The sequence below is a fragment of the Mesoplodon bidens genome (assembly GCF_964165515.1).
Source record: "Mesoplodon bidens genome assembly, chromosome: 1".
Classification (NCBI taxonomy): domain Eukaryota; kingdom Metazoa; phylum Chordata; class Mammalia; order Artiodactyla; family Ziphiidae; genus Mesoplodon; species Mesoplodon bidens.
Genome location: NC_138176.1, coordinates 76,119,226 through 76,140,285, shown reverse-complemented (window position 1 = coordinate 76,140,285; position 21,060 = coordinate 76,119,226). Strand labels below are relative to the sequence as shown.

The following is a 21,060-nucleotide window of genomic DNA, read 5'->3' as shown; positions in this document are numbered from 1 at the left end:
GGTCCCATTTGTTTATTTTTGTTTTTATTTCCATTCCTCTAGGAGGTGGGTCAAAAAGAATCTTGCTGTGATTTATGTCATAGAGTGTTCTGCCTACGTTTTCCTCTAAGAGTTTGATAGTGTCTGGGCTTACATTTAGGTCTTTAATCCATTTTGAGCTTATTTTTGGGTATGGTGCTAGGGAGTGTTCTAATTTCATACTTTTACATGTACCTGTCCAGTTATCCCAGCACCACTTATTGGAGAGACTGTCTTTTCTCCACTGTATATTCTTGCCTCCTTTATCAAAAATAAGGTGACCATATGTGCGTGGGTTTATCTCTGGGCTTTCCATCCTCTTCCACTGATCTATATTTCTGTTTCTGTGCCAGTACCATACTGTCTTGATTACTGTAGCTTTGTAGTATAGGCTGAAGTCAGGGAACCTGATTCCTCCAGCTCCATTTTTCTTTCTCAAGATTGCTTTGGCTATCCAGTGTCTTTTGCGTTTCCATACAAATTATGAAATTTTTTGTTCTACTTCCGTGAAAAATGCCAGTGGTAGTTTGCTAGGGATTGCATAGAATCAGTACATTTCTTTGGGTAGTATAGTCATTTTCACAATATTGATTCTTCCAATCCAAGAACATGGTATATCTCTCTATCTATTTGTATCATCTTTAATTTCTTTCATCAGTGTCCTATAGTTTTCTGCATACAGGTCTTTTGTCTCCTGAGGTAGGTTTATTAATAGATATTTTATTAATTTTGTTGCAGTGGTAAATGGGAGTGTTTTCTTAATTTCACTTTCAGATTTTTCATCATTAGTGTATAGGAATGCTAGAGATTTCTGTGCATTAATTTTGTATCCTGCTACTTTACCAAATTCAATGATTAGCTCTAGTAGTTTTCTAGTAGCATCTTTAGCATTCTCTATGTATAGTATCATGTAATCTGTAAACAGTGGCAGCTTTACTTCTTCTTTTCCAATTTAGATTCCTTTTATTTCTTTTTCTTCTCTGATTGCTGTGGCTAAAACTTCCAAAACTATGTTGAATAATAGTGGTGAGAGTGGACATCCTTGTCTTGTTCCTGATCTTAGTGGAAATGGTTTCAGTTTTTCACCATCGAGGACAATGTTGGCTGTGGGTTTGTCATATGTGGCCTTTATTATGTTGAGGAAAGTTCCCTCTATGCCTACTTTCTGGAGGGTTTTTATCATAAATGGGTGTTGACAAAAGCTTTCTCTGCATCGATTGAGATGATCATATGGTTTTTCTCCTTCAATTTGTTAATATGGTGTATCACACTGATTGATTTGCATATATTTAAGAATCCTTGCAGTCCTGGGATAAACCCCACTTGATTATGGTGTATGATCCTTTTAATGTGCTGTTGGATTCTGTTTGCTAGCATTTTGTTATGGAGTTTTGCATCTATGTTCATCAGTGATATTGGCCTGTAGTTTTCTTTCTTTGTGACATCTTTGTCTGGTGTTGGTATCAGGGTGATGGTGTCCTCATAGAATGAGTTTGGGAGTGTTCCTCCCTCTGCTATATTTTGGAAGAGTTTGAGAAGGACTGGTGTTAGCTCTTCTCTAAATGTTTGAGAGAATTTGCCTATGAAACTGTCTCATCCTGGGCTTTCATTTGTTGGAAGATTTTTTTTGTGTGTGTGTGTGGTATGCCGGCCTCTCACTGTTGTGGCCTCTCCCGTTGCGGAGCAGAGATTCCAGATGCGCAGGCTCAGCGGCCATGGCTCACGGGCCCAGCCGCTCCACAGCATGTGGGATCTTCCCTGACCAGGGCTTGAACCCGTGTCCCCTGCATTGGCAGGCGGAATCCCAACCACTGTACCACCAGGGAAGCCCTGCTGGAAGAATTTTAATGACAGTTTCAATTTCAGTGCTTGTGATTGGTCTGTTCATATTTTCTATTTCTTCCTGGTTCAATCTCAGAAGGTTGTGCATTTCTAAGAATTTGTCAGGCTTCCCTGGTTGCACAGTGGTTGAGAGTCCGTCTGCCAATGCAGGGGACACGGGTTTGTGCCCCGGTCTGGGAAGATCCCACATGCTGCAGAACGGCTAGGCCCATGAGCCATGGCCGCTGAGACTGTGCGTCTGGAGCCTGTGCTCCACAACGGGAGAGGCCGCAACAGTGAGAGGCCTGTGTACTGCAAAAAAAAAAAAAAAAAAAGAATTTGTCCATTTCTTCCAGGTTGTCCATTTTATTGGCATAGAGTTGCTTGTAGTAATCTCTCATGATCCTTTGTAATTCTGCAGTGTCAGTTGTTACTTCTCCCTTTTCATTTCTAATTCTGTTAATTTGAGTCTTCTCACTTTTTTTCTTGATGAATCTGGATAATAGTTTTTTTTTTTGTTTTTTTTTTTTGTTTTTTTTTTTTGCGGTACGCGGGCCTCTCACTGCTGTGGCCTCTCCCGTTGCGGAGCACAGGCTCCGGACGCGCAGGCTCAATGGCCATGGCTCACGGGCCCAGCCGCTCCGCGGCATGTGGGATCCTCCCGGACCAGGGAACGAACCCGTGTCCCCTGCATTAGCAGGCGGACTCCCAACCACTGTGCCACCAGGGAAGCCCTGGATAATAGTTTATCAATTTTGTTTATCTTCTCAAAGAACCAGCTTTTAGTTTTATTGATCTTTGCTATCGTTTCCTTCATTTCTTTTTCATTTATTTCTGATCTGATCTTTATGATTTCTTTCCTTCTGCTAACTTTGGGGTTTTTTTGCTCTTCATTCTCTAATTGCTTTAGGTGTAAGGTTAGGTTGTTTATTTGAGATGTTTCTTGTTTCTTAAGGTAGGATTGTATTGCTATAAACTTCCCTCTTAGAACTGCTTTTACTGCATCCCATAGGTTTTGGGTTGTCGTGTTTTCATTGTGATTTGTTTCTAGGTATTTTCTGACTTCCTCTTTGAATTCTTCAGTGATCTCTTGGTTATTAAGTAGTGTATTGTTTAGTCTCCATGTGCTTGTATTTTTTACAGATTTCTTCCTGTAATTGATATCTAGTCTCACAGTGTTGTGGTTGGAAAAGATACTTGATACGATTTCAATTTTCTTAAATTTACCAAGGCTTGATTTGTGACCCAAGATATGATCTATCCTGGAGAATGTTCCATGAGCACTTGAGAAGAATGTGTATTCTGTTGTTTTTGGATGGAATATCCTATAAATATCAGTTAAGTCCATCTTGTTTAATGTATCATTTAAAGCTTTTGTTTCCTTATTTATTTTCATTTTGGATGATCTGTCCATTGGTGAAAGTGGGGTGTTAAAGCCCCCTACTATGATTGTGTTACTGTCGATTTCCCCTTTAATGGCTGTTAGTATTTGCCTTATTTTTTGAGGTGCTCCTATATTGGGTGCATTAATCTTTACAATTGTTATATCTTCTTGGATTGATCCCTTGATCATTATGTAATGTCCTTCTTTGTCTCTTGTACTAGTCTTTATTTTAAAGTCTATTTTGTCTGATATGAGAATTGCTACTCTAGCTTTCTTTTGGTTTCCATTTGCATGGAATATCTTTTTCCATCATCTCACTTTCAGCCTGTATGTGTCCCTAGGTCTGAAGTGGGTCTCTTGTAGACAGCATATATATGGGTCTTGTTTCTGTCTCCATTCAGCCAGTCTATGTCGTTTGGTTGGAGCATTTAATCCATTTACATTTCAGGTAATTATCGATATGTATGCTCCTATTCCCATTTTCTGAATTGTTTTGGGTTTGTTATTGTAGGTCTTTTCCTTTCTCTTGTGTTTCCTGCCTAAACAAGTTCCTTTAGCATTTGTTGTAAAGCTGGTTTGGTGGTGCTGAATTCTCTTAGCTTTTGCTTCTCTGTAAAGGTTTTAATTTCTCCATCAAATCTGAATGAGATGCTTGCTGTGTAGAGTAATCTTGGTTGTAGGTTTTTCTCCTTCATCACTTTAAATATGTCCTGCCACTCCCTTCTGGCTTGCAGAGTTTCTGCTGAAAGATCAGCTGTTAACCTTATGGGGATTCCCTTGTGTGTTATTTGTTGTTTTTCCCTTGCTGCTTTGAATATTTTTTCTTTGTATTTAATTTTTGATAGTTTGATTAATATGTGTCTGGGCATGTTTCTCCTTGGATTTATCCTGTCTCAGACTCTCTGTGCCTTCTGGACTTGATTAACTCTTTCCTTTCCCATATTAGGGAAGTTTTCAGCTATAATCTCTTCAAATATTTTCTGAGTCCCTTTCATTGTCTGTTCTTCTTCTGGGACCTCTATAATTCGAATGTTGGTGTGTTTAATGTTGTCCCAGAGGTCTCTGAGAGTGTCCTCAGTTCTTTTCATTCTTTTTTCTTCATTCTGCTGTTCAGTAGTTATTTCCACTATTTTATCTTCCAGGTCACTTATCTGTTCTTCTGCCTCAGTTATTCTGCTAATGATCCCTTGTAGAGAATTTTTAATTTCATTTATTGTGTTTGTTCATCATTGTTTGTTTGCTCTTTAGTTCTTCTAGGTCGTTGTTAAACATTTCTTGTATTTTCTCTATTCTATTTCCAAGATTTTGGATCATCTTTACTATCATTATTCTGAATTCTTTTTCAGGTAGACTGCCTATTTCCTCTTCATTTGTTAGGTCTGGTGGGTTTTTATCTTGTTCCTTCATCTGCTGCATATTTCTCTGTCTTCTCATTTTGCTTAACTTTCTGTTTTTGGGGTCTCCTTTTTGCAGGCTGCAGGTTTGCAGTTCCCGTTGTTTTTGGTGTCTGTCCCCAGTGGCTCAGGTTGGTTCAGTTGGTTGTGTAGGCTTCCTGGTGGAGGGGACTAGTGCCTGTGTTCTGGTGGATGAGGCTGGATCTTGTCTTTCTGGTGGGCAGGTCCATGTCTGGTGGTGTGTTTTGGTGTGTCTGTGGCCTTATTATGATTTTAGGCAGCCTCTCTGCTAATGGGTGGGTTTGCCTTCCTGTCTTGCTAGTTGTTTGGCATAAGTTGTCCAGCACTGTAGCTTGCTGGTCATTGAGTGGAGCTGGGTCTTGGCGTTGAGATAGAGACCTCTGGGAGATTTTCGCTGTTTGATATTACGTGGAGCTGGGATGTCTCTTATGGACCAGTGTCCTGAAGTTGGCTCTCCCACCTCAGAGGCACATCCCTGATGCCTGGCTGGAGCACCAAGAGCCTTTCATCCACACGGGTCAGAATAAAAGGGAGAAAAAATAGAAGGAAGGAAGGAAGGAAAGAAAGAAAGAAAGAAGGAAAGAGGAGGGAAAGAAAGAAAGGAGATAAAATGAAATAAAAGAAATAAAATAAAATAGTTATTAAAATGAAAAATAATTATTAAGAAAAAAAATTTTTAAGTAAAAAAAAAAAAAAAAACAGACGGACAGAACCCTAGGCAAATGGTAAAACCAAAGCTATACAGACAAAATCAGACACAGAAGCATACACGTACACACTCACAAAAAGAGAAAAAGGGAAAAAATATATTTATCTTTGCTCCCCAAATCCACCTCCTCAATTTGGGATGATTCGTTGTCTGTTCAGGTATTCCACAGATGCAGGGTACATCACGTTGATTGTGGAGATTTAATCCGCTGCTCCTGAGGCTGCTGGGAGAGATTTCCCTTTCTCTTCTTTGTTCACACAGCTCCCAGCGTTCAGCTTTGGATTTGGCCCCGCCTCTGCGTGTAGGTCGCCTGAGGGCGTCTGTTCTTCGCTCAGACAAGACGGGGTTAAAGGAGCAGCTGACTTGGGGGCTCTGACTTACTCAAGCGGGGGGGAGGGAGGGGTATGGAATGCAGGACGAGCCTGCGGCGGCAGAGACCTGCGTGACATTGCACCAGCCTGAGGCGCGCTGTGTGTTCTCCCAGGGAAGTTGTCCCTGGATCACGGGACCCTGGCAGTGGCGGGCTACACAGGCTCCCGGGAGGGTAGGTGTGCATAGTGACCTGTGCTTGCTCACAGGCTTCTTGGTGGCGGCAGCAGCAGCCTTAGCTTCTCATGCCCATCTCTGGGGTCCACGCTGATAGCCCTGGCTCGCGCCCATCTCTGGAGCTACTTAAGCGGCACTCTTAATCCCCTCTCCTCGTGCACAGCGAAACAAAGAGGCAAGAAAAAGTCTCTTGCCTCTTCGGCAGCTCCAGACTTTTTCCTGGACTCCCTCTGGGCTAGCTGTGGCGCACTAGCCTCCTTCAGGCTGTGTTCATGCTGCCAACCCCAGTCCTCTCCCTGGTATCTAAGCTCCGAAGCCCAAGCCTCAGCTCCCAGCTCCCGCCCGCCCCAGCGGGTGAGCAGACACGCCTCTTGGGCTGGTGAGTGCTGGTCAGCACCGATCCTCTGTGCGGGAATCTCTCCGCTTTGCTCTCCGCAGCCCTGTTGCTGTGCTCTCCTCCGCGGCTCTGAAGCTTCCCCCCTCCGCCACCCGCTGTCTCCGCCCCCGAAGGGGCTTCCAGTGTGTGGAAAGCTTTCCTCCTTCACAGCTCCCTCCCACTGGTGCAGGTCCCATGCCTATTCTTTTGTCTCTGTTTTTCTTTTGTTTTTTTTTTTTGCCCTACCCAGGTACATGGGGAGTTTCTTGCCTTTGGGGAGGTCTGAGGTCTTCTGCCAGTGTTCAGTAGGTGTTCTGTAGGAGTTGTTCCACGTGTAGATGCATTTCTGATGTATTTGTGGAGAGGAAGGTGATCTCTGTGTCTTACTCTTCCGCCATCTTGAAGCTCCTCTATAATTTATTCTTTATTTCATAAATTCTCTGTAAGTTTTCACTTCCTCTGTTGCTGATAGCTCCTGCTTTTTCTCTTCCCATTCATATTCTTGAATGAGTTTCTTTTGCAGAGTCATGTCTTTCTGCTGAGAAAATTCACTTAGAATTTCTGCTGCAAGTATCTGGCCAAATTCAGTGAATAAGTCAAGTTCCACCTTCTATATTTGTTCTTACAGCTCATGCCTGACTGATACTTCATCACTCAGTTTGGAATAGAAATGAGCACTATCTTTTTCTTTCTTTCGTTTTTTTAAAATAGATCTTTATTGGAGTATAATTGCTTCACAATACTGTGTTAGTTTCTGTTGTACAGCAAAGTGAATCAGCCATATGCATACATATGTCCCCATATCCCCTCCCTCCCATCCTCCCTATCCCACCCCTCTAGGTCATCACAAAACACTGAGTTGCTCTCCCTGTGCTATGCTGCTGCTTCCCACTAGCTATCTTGCATTTGGTAGTGTATATATGTCGATGCTACTCTCACTTCACCCCAGCTTCCCCCTCCCACCCTGTTTCCTCAAATCCATTCTCTATGTCTACGTCTTTATTCCTACCCTGCAACTAGGTTCATCAGTACCTTTTTTTCTTTTTTGATTCCATATATATGCATTAGTATACGGTATTTGTTTTTCTCTTTCTGACTTACTTCACTCTGTATGACAGACTCTAGGTCCATCCACCTCACTTCAGGTAACTCAATTTCCTTTCTTTTTATGGCTGAGTAATATTCCATTGTACATATGGGAGTATCTTTTTCAACTACTGTTAGCTATTGTTAACATCGGTTTTGTCTGGGAAATATCTATCATTTATCTTTTCTTCTTTTTCACTCTGGTGATCCGCCAGCTGCCCATTGTCAAATTCATCTCATGTATATAATTTTTAAATTATTTTTACCTTTAAATTCAGGAGTGATATCAAATTATCTCATCTGCACAGTAGACTTTTTCAAAACTTCTATTTATTTTCTTTGTGAGCAAGATCTTTATGTGTTTCTGTGAGTTTTGTATAATTTATTAGTTCACAAGCTCAATATAATGCTCACTTCAGTCTTCTGTTTCTTATAGCAATTATAACATGCTCTTCTCAAATCAAGTATTTTCTTTGTAAATCCAATAGGGTTTGGATTCTCATCTTCTCATAACTTAGTTTAGCTTAATTTTTTCTCTCAAATATTATGAAATTCTTTGGAAAACCTTGTCATATTCAATAGATATCTGTCTTACCAAGTATCTTTTCAGTTTCCTTAGATTTTATTTTTTCTCAACTCTCAATATAACGAGCAAATTTCCCACAGCATTTAATTCATTTCTTAAATTGAATATTTAAGGCAGACATGTTCCTTTTTTTTTTTTTTTTTGGCGTGGCTTACGGGATCTTAGTTCCCCAACCAGGATCGAACCTGGGCCAATGGCAGTGGAAGGGCTGAATCCTAACCACTGGACCACCAGGGAATCCCTTTAACTTTGTTTCTTGGTTTCTTCAAAAATATCATTGCTTCTCTGATCATTTTTTATAATCTGATATCTTAAAAAATTTTTTAAAGTTTATTTTAAATTATTTTTAAACATTTATGTAATCTATTGTTTTTACTTGATAGATTCTACTATTTAAAAGGAATATTCTTCAGGAGGAAAGTGACAAACTAATTCCAATAAACAAACATAATTATAGGCTTCTAAGGCTTTTCATAAAAATCAGTTCTGGGCCCTCTGGCTCCTTTGTTGTGGATGAGACAGCAGTCAGTTAGGTATCTTCCATTGTAATCTTCCCTCTGGTAGTTCTTAACATTTTCTCTTTATCCTTGAATATTTCTAAGTTTCTCTTTTGTGTTTAAGTGTGATTTATTTTTACTTGCCACTTGGAGTATAAGTTCAATCTTAAGTCTCCTAAGTTCAATTCTGGAATATTCTCATCTATTATCTCTTAAACAAAGTCTTCTCTATCATTTCTTTTGAGTTCTTTTATAAGTAAAAATTTTCTTCTTAACATAGATGGATAGATAGATACATAGATACATAGACAGATAGATGATAGATAGATAGATGGATAGATAGATAGATAGATAAGTAGGTAGGTAGTAGGTAGAGTCTTATTCTGTTTGGGCTGCTATAATGAAATACCACAGGCTGGGTGGCTTATAAACAACAAAAATTTATTTCTCACAGTTCAGGAGGCTGGGACATCTAAGATCAAGTTTTCGGCATGGTCACCTTCAGGTAAGGGCCCTCTTCCTGGTTCATAGCTGGTGTCTTTTCACTGTGTCCTCACATAGTGGAAGGGGCTAGGGGTCTCTGTGGGGTCTTCTTTATAAGCCCAATTCTTGAGGGCTCCAGTTTCATGATTTAAGCAACTCCCAGAGACCCCACTCCCAAAATTATCATCTTTGGGAGTTAGAATTTCAACCTGTGAACTTGTGGGACATGTACATTCAGACTATGGTGGATAGTCAAATACATAGATAGATACTGGATCTGTCTCTCTGGGCTGCATTCTACATCTTCCATGTCTGTTCCTTCTTCAACCATATCCAGGCTAGCATTTAACTGATTTATCTCTTTTTTAAATTTCAATGACATTTTCAAGATTTCTAAAGGGTTCTCTTTCATATCCACTTGGTCTTTTTTTCCCTTGTTTACATTCAAAATCCCTTGCTCTTTAATGGGTATTACTTCTTCATTTATCTCTTAAAGCATAATTAACATACTAATCTTCATCTGATGGTTTCTTAAAATTAATTAATTTTACCTAGGAAGAATTCATGATCTTATTATTTAGTGCTACCTTTCTTAGCACTAGATTTCTTCATATGTTTTGGAAATTTGACTTCTATACTTATTGTGAGTAGCAGGTTTTTAGTGTGTGTGTGTGTGTGTGTGTGTGTGTAGTTTTCTCTCTGTGTGTGTCTGCCTTTCTTTCCTCTATACTCACCTTTTCTTGCCTAATCATTTTATGTCCGTCTTTACCTGACCTCCCAGCTTTCTAGACCAGAGTTGTCTTAAAATGACATTTCAAGACTCCTGTCACAAATTTATGTTTGGAATATCACAGAATCAGGCATCAAACCAGCAGATGCTTACTTCGTTTTCTGATTGAGAGGTTATATCTATATTCCCCAGCCTTTAAGCCAGAGATCTAGATTTTTTTAAAGCTTCTCTTTAGTATTTATAAGCCTCCAGCTTTAAGAAGTGAGTCTGAATCTGATGAGAGAACTTTTGAGTATTTACTCTTCAGGGATAGAACCCATAGCCACCATTTCTACTTCTAGAACCAGAGCCAGGCAAGCTCATGGTTTATCCCTGCTCTCCACTTTCCAGTTCTGGTTCATTTCTGGCCTGTGGACATGCCCATGTCTTTTTCGAATGCAAATACTTTTAAATGTTTTTCTCTTTTTATAATTGACCATGTGTTTAGAGTAGAAGGAACAAGTCAGAGCACAAAGTTATTGTGCCGCCTTCACAACATATACTACTAACGAATTTTTCATGTGTGTTATTTTAGTCTTTTCAACTTCTTTGCTTCTTCAGAGCAGATATACATCTTATACATGACATATAGTCCCTACTGTGCAGACCACAGACATCATAAGTATCTAGTAGTTGCTAAACACTTCTTAAAGTAATTTTGTAATATAAGAAAATCTGATTCCTAATCCAAAAGATGTTGTATATTATATATCAGAATTTGTCAATATATATCTGTGTCTGTGTATGTTTGAGCATGTGTATAAATGTATATTTTTCATACCTATTAGGATTCCACTGGGTTTATTTACCTATTTATATGATTCTCCTTCTGCTCTCAGTCTGGCCAAGGATAACTTGAGTGTGATGAAAATCTCTCTTTATTTCAGAACACAGAAAGAAACCTGAAATTTCGAATGACAATTTTGGATTCTGCTACAAAGCCACTTCTCCTAATATTTTCAATTGATTTTATTGCTTGATTGTTTTTAACCTCTTACAAAACACAGATGGCCAGACTTACTCTGTGTAAGGGCTTGCAGGGAAAGTAACCTGGCCCACTGATGTTTTTATTTCTCATGATAGTGTTTCCATATGGAAGTCAGTAGCTCAGGATCACATTAAGAGTCAACTGGGTGCCAAGGCCTGTGCCTTGAACTTTCTAGAGTTTAGAAAACATCAGTCCAACTTTGCAACTTATTCTTCAAAACCAAGCAGTTCTGTATTTTCCTTGGCCTCTTTCTCCCAGCAAATATTTTAAGACCTCAATTCTCACTGTGGGCTAATTATTCTCTTCTATTTGCTGGGATCATAATTCAGCGGGAGCTATTCCTAACCAAGGAAATGAGGGCACAAATTATATAGTTGAGAATAATGGCTTGAAAACCATGAAAGTCTAGAAACTTGTGCAAGTCTGACACATACTGGCTTGGTGGTCTTCATAGGGAACTCACTGAAAAAAAAGGTTATTTCTTCACTTTTAAAATGGAATCACCATAAAGACTAAACATTTATTGAATGACAATAATGAGCTAGCCCCTTAGAAAAATGAGACCAATACTTACTACCTAAACACTTTCCAATTAAAAGAGTTGTGATTTAACTCAGCTGGTTCTTAATTAGAGAAATTCCAATAAATGAAAATTCACATTTAATAAAATAGAAATATTTGTAAAGATTATTTACATTATTAATATATACTTTTAATTATCTGCCAACTAAATATTTTCAAGAGAAGCATGAGGAAACTGACTGAAGAGAAACTGTAATCATTTGTACTTAGTACTTTTAATTATTAATATGCTGAAACTTTCAGAGAAGAAATTTTCCTAAGAAACATGAAAACTCAACACCACCAGTTTGCTTAGCGAACCCTTTCTTATTGATGATACCCAGGCAGGATGAACAAAAATTCTGAATCTTTAGTGTTTCTAAGTAACACTAGTTGGTTAGAGATCTAGGACAGCTTTTATAATTAAATGAAGCTTAACAGTTATGCTGAAATGCCAGAGACAGAGTTGGCCTTTACAAATCTCTGGTCCTTTTCATGTTAGTTAAAAACAGTGACAAGATATATAGAAATCATTTACTAGCCATTTTGGAACCAAAAATTCCAAAAATTGTTCTTTTTATTTCAGGCCCTCCGGGGAAACGAGGTAAAAGGGGCCGAAGAGGAGAATCTGGTAAGTCTCTCTTTCAGCTGTTCTGTGTCATTCATGTTCTGGCTAGGTTCCCACATCTGTTCCTCCTAATTAGTAATTATATTGTTCTGTTGGGTGTTGTGTGCATGTGCGCATGTGGGGGTGTGTGTGTGTGTTTGTGAGATGTTTATATCTTCTCTGCTACACATAGAATTTTTTTTTATCTTCTTATTTCCTTCAAACAGTAGGAAGGAGAAGTTTGCAAAATATTATTAATTACAGTTTACTAACCCCTGACACCCAATTTTGGCTTATTTACTGTGTCAAGTTAAATCTGCCCTTTCAGTGTACAGCATCAGAGGGTTTCTTAGCCACATGCAGTATGACAGCATCACCCATCTTTCCACCTACATAGGTGGTCAGTCAATGCACACTCTCTGCAGAAACATCTGCCTTGGGACACTGGGGCACATGTCCTGGAAAGCTGATTATTATTTTATCCAACTGGTAAAATTTTGTCATGCTTTAACTCTCATTCTTTTCACAATTTAAGAATTTTTATTCCTCTTGTATAACCATAGAATTTTAGTGATGACAGGAACCTTAGTAATCAATCCAGAGTTTTCATTTTATAGTTGAGGAAATGGCGACCCAGAGCAGTTAGGTGGTTCAGCCAAGGCCGTGCAATTTTTTATGAGCAGGACTAGAAGCACAACCAGTTGTCCCAACACCCATTTTAGTGATTTTTGTTTTGTTTTGTTTTTTGCTTTCAGGCCAAATCCCTATATGCAAAGTCAAATAAAAACTATTTTTTTCTGAAAGCTATATATTCAAATGAGTGTGTTCACTTATGGTTTTACTAGTTTTATAAAGTTTAAGACTCCAAAAATGTAAATGTAAATGTGAAATCTTAACAGGACATCAATTCTTCCTTGCAAGATAGGAGGAAGGTAATTTAAGGTTTGATTTTAGTGTACTAAGAAATGCTATTTTCCAGCGTTTTCTAAAGTATTTATTAATATTAAAAACAATCTACTAAGGGTTAAAAAATAGAAATACTAATCTATCAAAAAGAGCAGATGACAGATTGATTTTTTTGTCTCATTTCCTCTCCCTTTTGGAAATATGATGTCAAAGTAAAAAGGTTTTTATGAAAACATAGCTGCTTAATTCCTTTAAGAGAATTATCAAAAGTTATTTTTAAACCTCATTCACTCTAAGTAACTGGAAAATTGTATAGGTATCCCTTTCATTGAGTGCAAAGTTTTATAATAGAGGATGCTTTATAAATGTTTTTGAGGAAAAAGAAATGATAAAACATTGGTGGACCCAAATAATCACTGAATTGATCTTTGTGTCAAAAGAAAGAAAGAGGATTAAGAAAAAAAAAGTGAAAATTTTGTACTTATGCAGTTTTACAGAAAATATAAAAATCAATTACCAACTTCTTGGCTACTGAGAACTGGTGCTTTAATTGAACATATGGTGTGCGAAATATTGAAATTTTCTTAGACTTTGCTTGTGTTTTGATGAGAATACATAGTTTTAAAGAAACTTATATAAACATCAAGACTTAATCTTTTATATATTGACAATACTACTGAATGATAAACATTCTTAGAACAAATAGCAGGTACCTTTCTGATTTAGCCATTTTACCAAACTCAAGAAATTTATATATCAATTATCTACAACTGGTCTATCATAAATGACTAACTCTCCTCCTAATTCATATTTTATCTAAATTTTTATGTGTATAAATTAGACAGTCTTTTCTTAAAATATATGAACTTCTGAGTAATTCATAAACAGTCCTCAGGGAATATTCTTTGAAATTTTCCATAAAATTTTGTGTGTACATAGATGTAAATGCATTTTTCTGATATGGTCTCATAATAGGTTCATGATCTAAAAAATGACTGAGAGGCACTAAATTCTTAAGTGATTTCTATGTCTCTTGTATTGTGCTGATGATTATTATGATGTTCTAATCTTTTATTAAATCTTACTATTTGTATATTCACTAATTTGTCTCTCCCTTTTTCTTATTCTCTCTACTCTCCCCCCACCATAGGTCCTCCTGTAAGTATATTTGCTGCATTCTGGCTCCTCTACGTTAATCAAATCACGTATGTTAAAACTGTTAAAACATCAAAGTATACTCTATATTTCAATTAGAAAAATGTTGCTGATCTTTTTAAGAGTATTTAACTGTGGGACATTATTTTTTAAGTATACTGTTTTGTGATCATGTGATATGTAGGAGTGCAATATGTGTCAATTAAAAAAATATTTTATTACTGATACGATCACAAACCAATTACTGCCTTGGGAATTTTGGAATAACTTATGAAGCTCCTGATATTAAATGCTTTTCCTGAAATTCTGAGGTTTCTTTGCGAGCAAACCCTCAAGCTCTTTCACACTTCTTTTTTTCATCCGTTTAAGCTTGTATCTGAAATATTTGCATTTGCCAGTTCACGAAATGTAGATGGCAACATGATCGTGGAAGTGATACCCCCGGTGGGCTTGGTTCAGTGCTCTTTCCATAAGCAACACTCCCTTTGAAGTCCCTTGGAGTTTTGCCTGCATAAAGAGCTTGAGTTGGAGCCCTTGGAGAGTTGCACTTTCTTTTTTCTTTCCTTGTGTAGGTCATGGCTGCAGCATTCCAGCCTGCTTTGTACTCACAGGAACAGATTATCTTGTCAGCTTTGAGCTAGATGTGTTTTTGAGTAATATCCTGGATATCTGTCGTCTGACCCCGGTGCCGTACTGTGCTCTGTACGTTTACGGTAGCAATGATCATTGCCCTGGAGATATTTTCTCATCCCGAATAGTCGGTTTGCTCCAGGGTTCACAGACTCTGCATTGGCAACTTCTCTAACAGGCCAGCATGGTCCAGGGAGAGGGGCTTAGCATATACTCGTTTACTTTATTCACAGGAAGCATTGGCTTCCAAATATCTTTTGCAGTCTTCCTGCCACGTTCAAGGACAGAACATAAATCATGTTAGAAATGACTTTGCTTCTGTAACTGACTTTCAGCTCTTGCTTAATGCTAGGCAGATGGCATGCCCCAGGTCTAGGAGCCTTATTCTTTGGCTTCATATTTAAGACTCTGTCATTAAAACTAAAAACAAACCACTACTACCCAAAGGAAACTCTGGAGATTACATCCAGAATAGAGCGTTCAAGGCTTCTTTTTGTGGAGGTAAGTATTAGGCAGGCCAAGAGGCAGTTACATCTCATTTCTGCCTTATGATGATATTGAGGATTCTAGTATTTCCTGTTTGGTCCTTCACAAGTTTAGACACCCATATGGCTCTTGCTTTCAGAGGGCCATCTATTAGTGCAGGTTCTCCACCTAGAATATTTCAATTGTTTTTTCCTTTTCTTATTATGTACTAAAAAAGAGGACTAATATATTTTAAGCCCCTGTGTATGGCAGGCAATATTCTAGGCACTTTACATACATTTATTTTGTCTCTGATGTTACCATCCCCATTCCTATTAATGTCTCTAAACATTACCATTGTCAACAAGGAAACTGAGGCTCATAGAGGTTAATTATCAATGGCTGTACAGCTAAAGAGGGTTTGCAAAGTTGGAATTCAGTTAGATATGTCTGACTGTAAATGCTTTCTGCTTACCACGTTATCCTTCTTCCTTGAAATTGTGAGTATATTATAATATGGCTCATTGTTGCACAGGTTTGGCTAGCCATGGGTCAAATTGTATTTCTTTTTCTTATTGAAATATAGATGATTTACAATATTATATTAGTTTCAGGGGTACAACATAGTGATTCAATATCAAATTATATTTCTTGATATAAATAATTACACATAATAAAAGCATGACCAAAAAATGTAAAATGGCTAATCTATACAATAAGCATTAATACTACAGCATCTCAGATGCATTTTAAAGAAGTTATAATGTGTTTAGCAAATTGCATCAGATACAAGAAATAAGGTATATGTAATTATGAGGTTTTCTTTCATGTTCTTTTGTGTGTTATTTTTGTTTTGTCTTTAAATTTTTATTGGAGTATAGTTGATTTACAATGTTGTGTTAGTTTCTGCTGTACAGCGAAGTGAATCAGTTATACATATACATATATCCACACTTTTTTTATACCGACTAAAAGATAACTCGAGTTAAGTTGCTCACATTTGATAAGATAAAAAACCATTGATTGTGAAAAAGAGAAAAAATATATATATTCATTGTGCTACCTTTACTAATACAATGGAGTCTTACCTTAAGTACTTTGGACCCCATATCATGGGAGCCCTTAGGGGTGGAATACCTTGTAATGAAATCCTGTTAAGCCTCCAATTTCTAAACCCCCATATATGATTTTCAAGGTATTGTATTTGCTTTTCATCAAATTTTCCTTTAGAGTAGGTGGTTTGATAAAATATTTCCATTATATTTCTTTTGTTGTTGTTATACAGCAGGTTCTTATTAGTTATCCATTTTATACATATTAGTGTATATATGTCAATCCCAATCTCCCAATTCATCACACCACAAGCCCTACCCACCCCCCCACTGTCCCCCCATAGTATCCATAAGTTAGGTCTTTACTTCTGTGTCTCTATTTCTGCCCTGCAAACTGGTTCATCTGTACCATTTTTCTAGGTTCCACATGTATGCATTCATATACGACATATGTTTTTCTCTTTCTAACTTACTTCACTCTGTATGACAGTCTCTAGATCCATTCACGTCTCTACAAACGACCCACTTTCATTCCTTTTTATGGCTGAGTAATATTCCCTTGTGTATATATATACCACATATTCTTTATCCATTCATCTGTCGATGGGCATTTAGGTTGCTTCCATGACCTGGCTATTGTAAATAGTGCTGCAACGAACATTGGAGTGCCTGTGTCTTTTTGAATTATGGTTTTCTCTGGGTATATGCCCAGTAGTGGGATGGCTGGGTCATATGGTAGCTCTATTTTTAGTTTTTTAAGAAACCTCCATACTGTTCTGCATAGTGGCTGTATCAATTTACATTCCCACCAACAGTGCATGAGGGTTCCCTTTTCTCCACACCCTCTCCAGCATTGTTTGTAGATTTTCTGATGATGCCCATTCTAACTGGTGTGAGGTGATACCTCATTGGAGTTTTGCTTTGCATTTCTCTAATAATTAGTGATGTTAAGCAGCTTTTCATGTGCTTCTTGATCATCTGTATGTCTTCTTTGGAGAAATGTCTATTTAGGTCTTCTGCTCATTTTTGGATTGGGTTGTTTTTTTTTTTAATATTGAGCTCCATGAGCTGTTTATATATTTTGGAGATTAATCCTTTGTCTGTTGATTTGTTTGCAAATATTTTTTCCCATTCTGAGGGTTGTCTTTTCGTCTTGTCTATGGTTTCCTTTGCTGTTCAAAAGCTTTTAAGTTTCATTAGGTACCATTTGTTTATTTTTGTTTTTATTTCCATTACTCTAGGAGGTGGATCAAAAAAGATCTTGCTGTGATTTATATCAAAGAATGTTCCTCCTATGTTTTCCTCTAAGAGTTTTATAGTGCCCAGTCTTACATTTAGGTCTCTAATCCATTTTGAGTTTATTTTTGTGTATGGTGTTAGGAGTGTTCTAAGTTCATTCTTTTACATGTAGCTGTCCAGTTTTCCCAGCACCACTTATTGCATAGACTGTCTTATCTCCATTGTATATCCTTGCCTCTTTTGTCATAGATTAGTTGACCATAGGTGCATGGGTTTATCTCTGGGATTTCTATCCTGTTCCATTGATTTATATTTCTGTTTTTGTGCTAGTACCATATTGTCTTGATTACTGTAGCTTTGTAGTATAGTCTGAAGTCAGGGAGTCTGATTCCTCCAGCACCATTTTTTTCCCTCAAGACTGCTTTGGCTATTTGGGGTCTTTTGTGTCTCTACAAATTTTAAGATTTTTTGTTCTAGTTCTGTAAAAAACACGTTTGGTAATTTCATAGATATTGCATTGGATCTATAAATGGTTTTCAGCAATATAGTCATTTTCACAATATTGATTCTTCCAATATAAGAACATGGTATATCTCTCCATCTGTTTCTATCATCTTTAATTTCTTTCACCAGTGTCTTATAGTTTTCTGCATACAGGTCTTTTGTCTCCCTAGGTAGGTTTATTCCTAGGTATTTTATTCTTTATGCTGCAGTGATAAATGGGAGTGTTTCCTTAATTTCTGTTTCCTTATTAATTTTCTGTTTGGATGATATGTCCATTGGTGTACGTGAGGTGTTAAAGTACCCCACTATTATTGTGTTACTGTCAATTTTCTCTTTTATAGCTGTTAGCAGTTGCCTTATGTATTGAGGTGCTCCTATGTTGGGTGCATATATATTTATAATTGTTATATCTTCTTTCTGGATTGATCCCTAGATCATTATGTAGTGTCCTTCCTTGTCTCTTGTAACATACTTCATTTTAAGGTCTATTTTATCTGATATGAGTATTGCTACTCCAGCTTTCTTTTGATTTCCGTTTGCATGGAATATCTTTTTCCATCCCCTCACTTTCAGTCTGTATGTGTCCCTAGGTCTGAAGTGAGTCTCTTGTAGACAGCATATATATGGGTCTTGTTTTTGTATCCATTCAGCAAGCCTGTGTCTTTTGGTTGGAGCCTTTAATCCATTCACATTTAAGGTAATTATCGATATGTATGTTCCTACTACCATTTTCTTAATTGTTATGGGTTTGTTTTTGTAGGTCCTTTTCTTCTCTTGTGTTTCCCACTTAGAGAGGTTCCTTTAGCATTTGTTGTAAAGGTGGTTTGGTGCTGCTGAATTCTCTTAGCTTTCACTTGTCTGTAAAGCTTTTGATTTCTCTGTTGAATCTGAATGAGATCCTTGCTGGGTAGAGTAATCTTGGTTGTAGGTTCTTCTCTTTCATCACTTTAAATATCTGATGCCACTCCCTTCTGGCTTGTAGAGTTTCTGTTGAGAAGTCAGCTGTTAACCTTATGGGAGTTCCCTTGTATGTTATTTGTTGTTTTTCCCTTGTTGTCTTCAATAATTTTTCTTTGTCTTTAATTTTTGTCAATTTGATTACTATGTGTCTCAGCATGTTTCTCCTTTGGTTTATCCTGCCTGGGACTCTCTGTGCTTCCTGGACTTGGGTGGCTATTTTTTTTCCCATGTTAGGGAAGTTTTCGACTATAATCTCTTCAGATATTTTCTTGGGTGCTTTCTCTCTTCTCCTTCTGGGACCCCTATAATGTGAATGTGGTTGTGTTTAATGTTGTCCCAGAGGTCTCTTAGGCTGTCTTCATTTCTCTTCATTCTTTTTTCTTTATTCTGTTCCGTGGCAGTGAATTCCACCATTCTGTCTTCCAGATCACTTATCCATTTTTCTGCCTCAGTTATTCTGCTATTGATTCCTTCCAGTGTATTTTTCGTTTCAGTCATTGTATTGTTCATCTCTTTTTTTTTGTTCTTTAATTCTTCTAAGTGTTTGTTCTTTAATTCTTCTAGGTCTTTGTTAAATATTTCTTGCAACTTCTCTATCTTTTCCTACATTCTTTTTCTGAGGTCCTGGATCACCCTCACTATCATTATTCTGAGTTCTTTTTCTGGAAGCTTTCCTATCTCCACTAAATTTAGTTGTTTTTCTGGGGTTTTATCCTGTTCCTTCACCTGGTACATAGCCCTCTGCCTTTTCCTCCTGTCTATCTTTCTGTGAATGTGGTTTTTGTTCCACAAGCTGCAGCATTGTAGTTCTTCTTGCATCTGCTGTCTGTCCTCTGGTGGATGAGTCTACCTCTATCTTTCTTGCATCTGGAGAAAATGGATGAACAGTGGCATTATTATGATTAAATGGATTGATCAATTTTATATTTATTTAGATATAGTATCCAATTATTGACAATTGTAACTTGCAGTGACCATACTCCTCTATTTTTAGCATCATTTAATTTTTTGCATATTTTTCCTTCCATTTCTTTTCCATAAACTGAAATCTGAATGTTTCTATAAAGTTATTTTTAGAACATTTTATTTCCCAAATTCTGTGTTCAATGAAAAATATTTATCTCAACAAATAAGAAATTGTTTAAAATATCAAGACTTAACGTGGCAAGTTTAATGGTAATTGCCCATGCCTCCATTCCATAAATTTAATGTAAATCACAAATGTAGTCAGAGAAGGTAAATTGCCTTGCTTCTGATGAGCAATGCATGGCATAGAATCTGTATGAAGTAAATCCCTCCAACTTCCTTCTTGCCATGAGCCTCTGTGGTCCTGTGGTTTCACAAGTACAGGAAGATTGTGACGTGTGACCTCGTGTCCTGATGTGTATTTTCTTTTTTTGTTAACATCTTTATTGGAATATAACTGCTTTACAATGGTGTGTTAGTTTCTGCTGTATAACAAAGTGAATCAGCTATACATATACATATATCCCCATATCTCCTCCCCCTTGTGTCTCCTCCCCCCTTCCCTATCCCACCCCTCTAGGTGGTCACAAAGCACCAAGCTGATCTCCCTGTGCTATGCGGCTGCTTCCCACTAGCTATCTATTTTACATTTGGTAGTGTATATATGTCCATGCCACTCTCTCATTTCATCCCAGCTTACCCTTCCCCCTCCCCGTGTCCTCAAGTCCATTCTCTATGTCTGCATCTTTATTCGTGTCCTGCCCCTAGGTTCTTCAGAAACGTTTTTTTTTTTTTTAGATTATATATATATATATATATATATATATATATATATATATATGTTTTACTATACGGTATCTATTTTTCTCTTTCTGACTTACTTCACTCTGTATGACAGTCTCTAGGTCCATCCACCTCACTACAAATAACTCACTTTCGTTCCTTTTTATGGCTGAATAATATTCCACTGTGTATATGTGCCACATCTTTAGCCATTCATCTGTCGATGGACACGTAGGTTGCTTCCATGTCCTGACTATTGTAAATAGTGCTGCAATGAGCATTGTGGTACATGACTCTTTTTGAATTATGGTTTTCTCAGTGTATATGCCCAGTAGTGGGATTGCTGGGTCATATGGTAGCTCTACTTTTAGTCTTTTAAGGAACCTCCATACTGTTGTTCTCCATAGTGGCTGTATCAATTTACATTCCCACCAACAGTGCAAGAGGATTCCCTTTTCTCCACACCCTCTCCAGCATTTACTGTAGATTTTTTGATGATGGCCATTCTGATTGGTGTAGGTGACACCTCACTGTACTTTTGATTTTCATTTCTC

At 37.6% G+C, this 21,060-nt stretch overlaps 1 protein-coding gene across 3 annotated transcripts in view; it reads left to right on the top strand.

The window, feature by feature from the left end:
• The window catches only part of COL25A1 (collagen type XXV alpha 1 chain), a gene marked incomplete at its 3' end in the record, with an annotated part of 495,089 nt that overhangs the window by 267,234 nt on the left and 206,795 nt on the right, over positions 1-21,060 (top strand). For all 3 annotated transcript variants that reach the window (XM_081244165.1, XM_081244163.1, XM_081244164.1), the window contains exons 3-4: positions 11,826-11,870; positions 13,903-13,910. In XM_081244165.1, the coding sequence (XP_081100291.1) occupies positions 11,826-11,870; positions 13,903-13,910 (53 nt within the window). The remainder of the gene's footprint in view (positions 1-11,825; positions 11,871-13,902; positions 13,911-21,060) is intronic.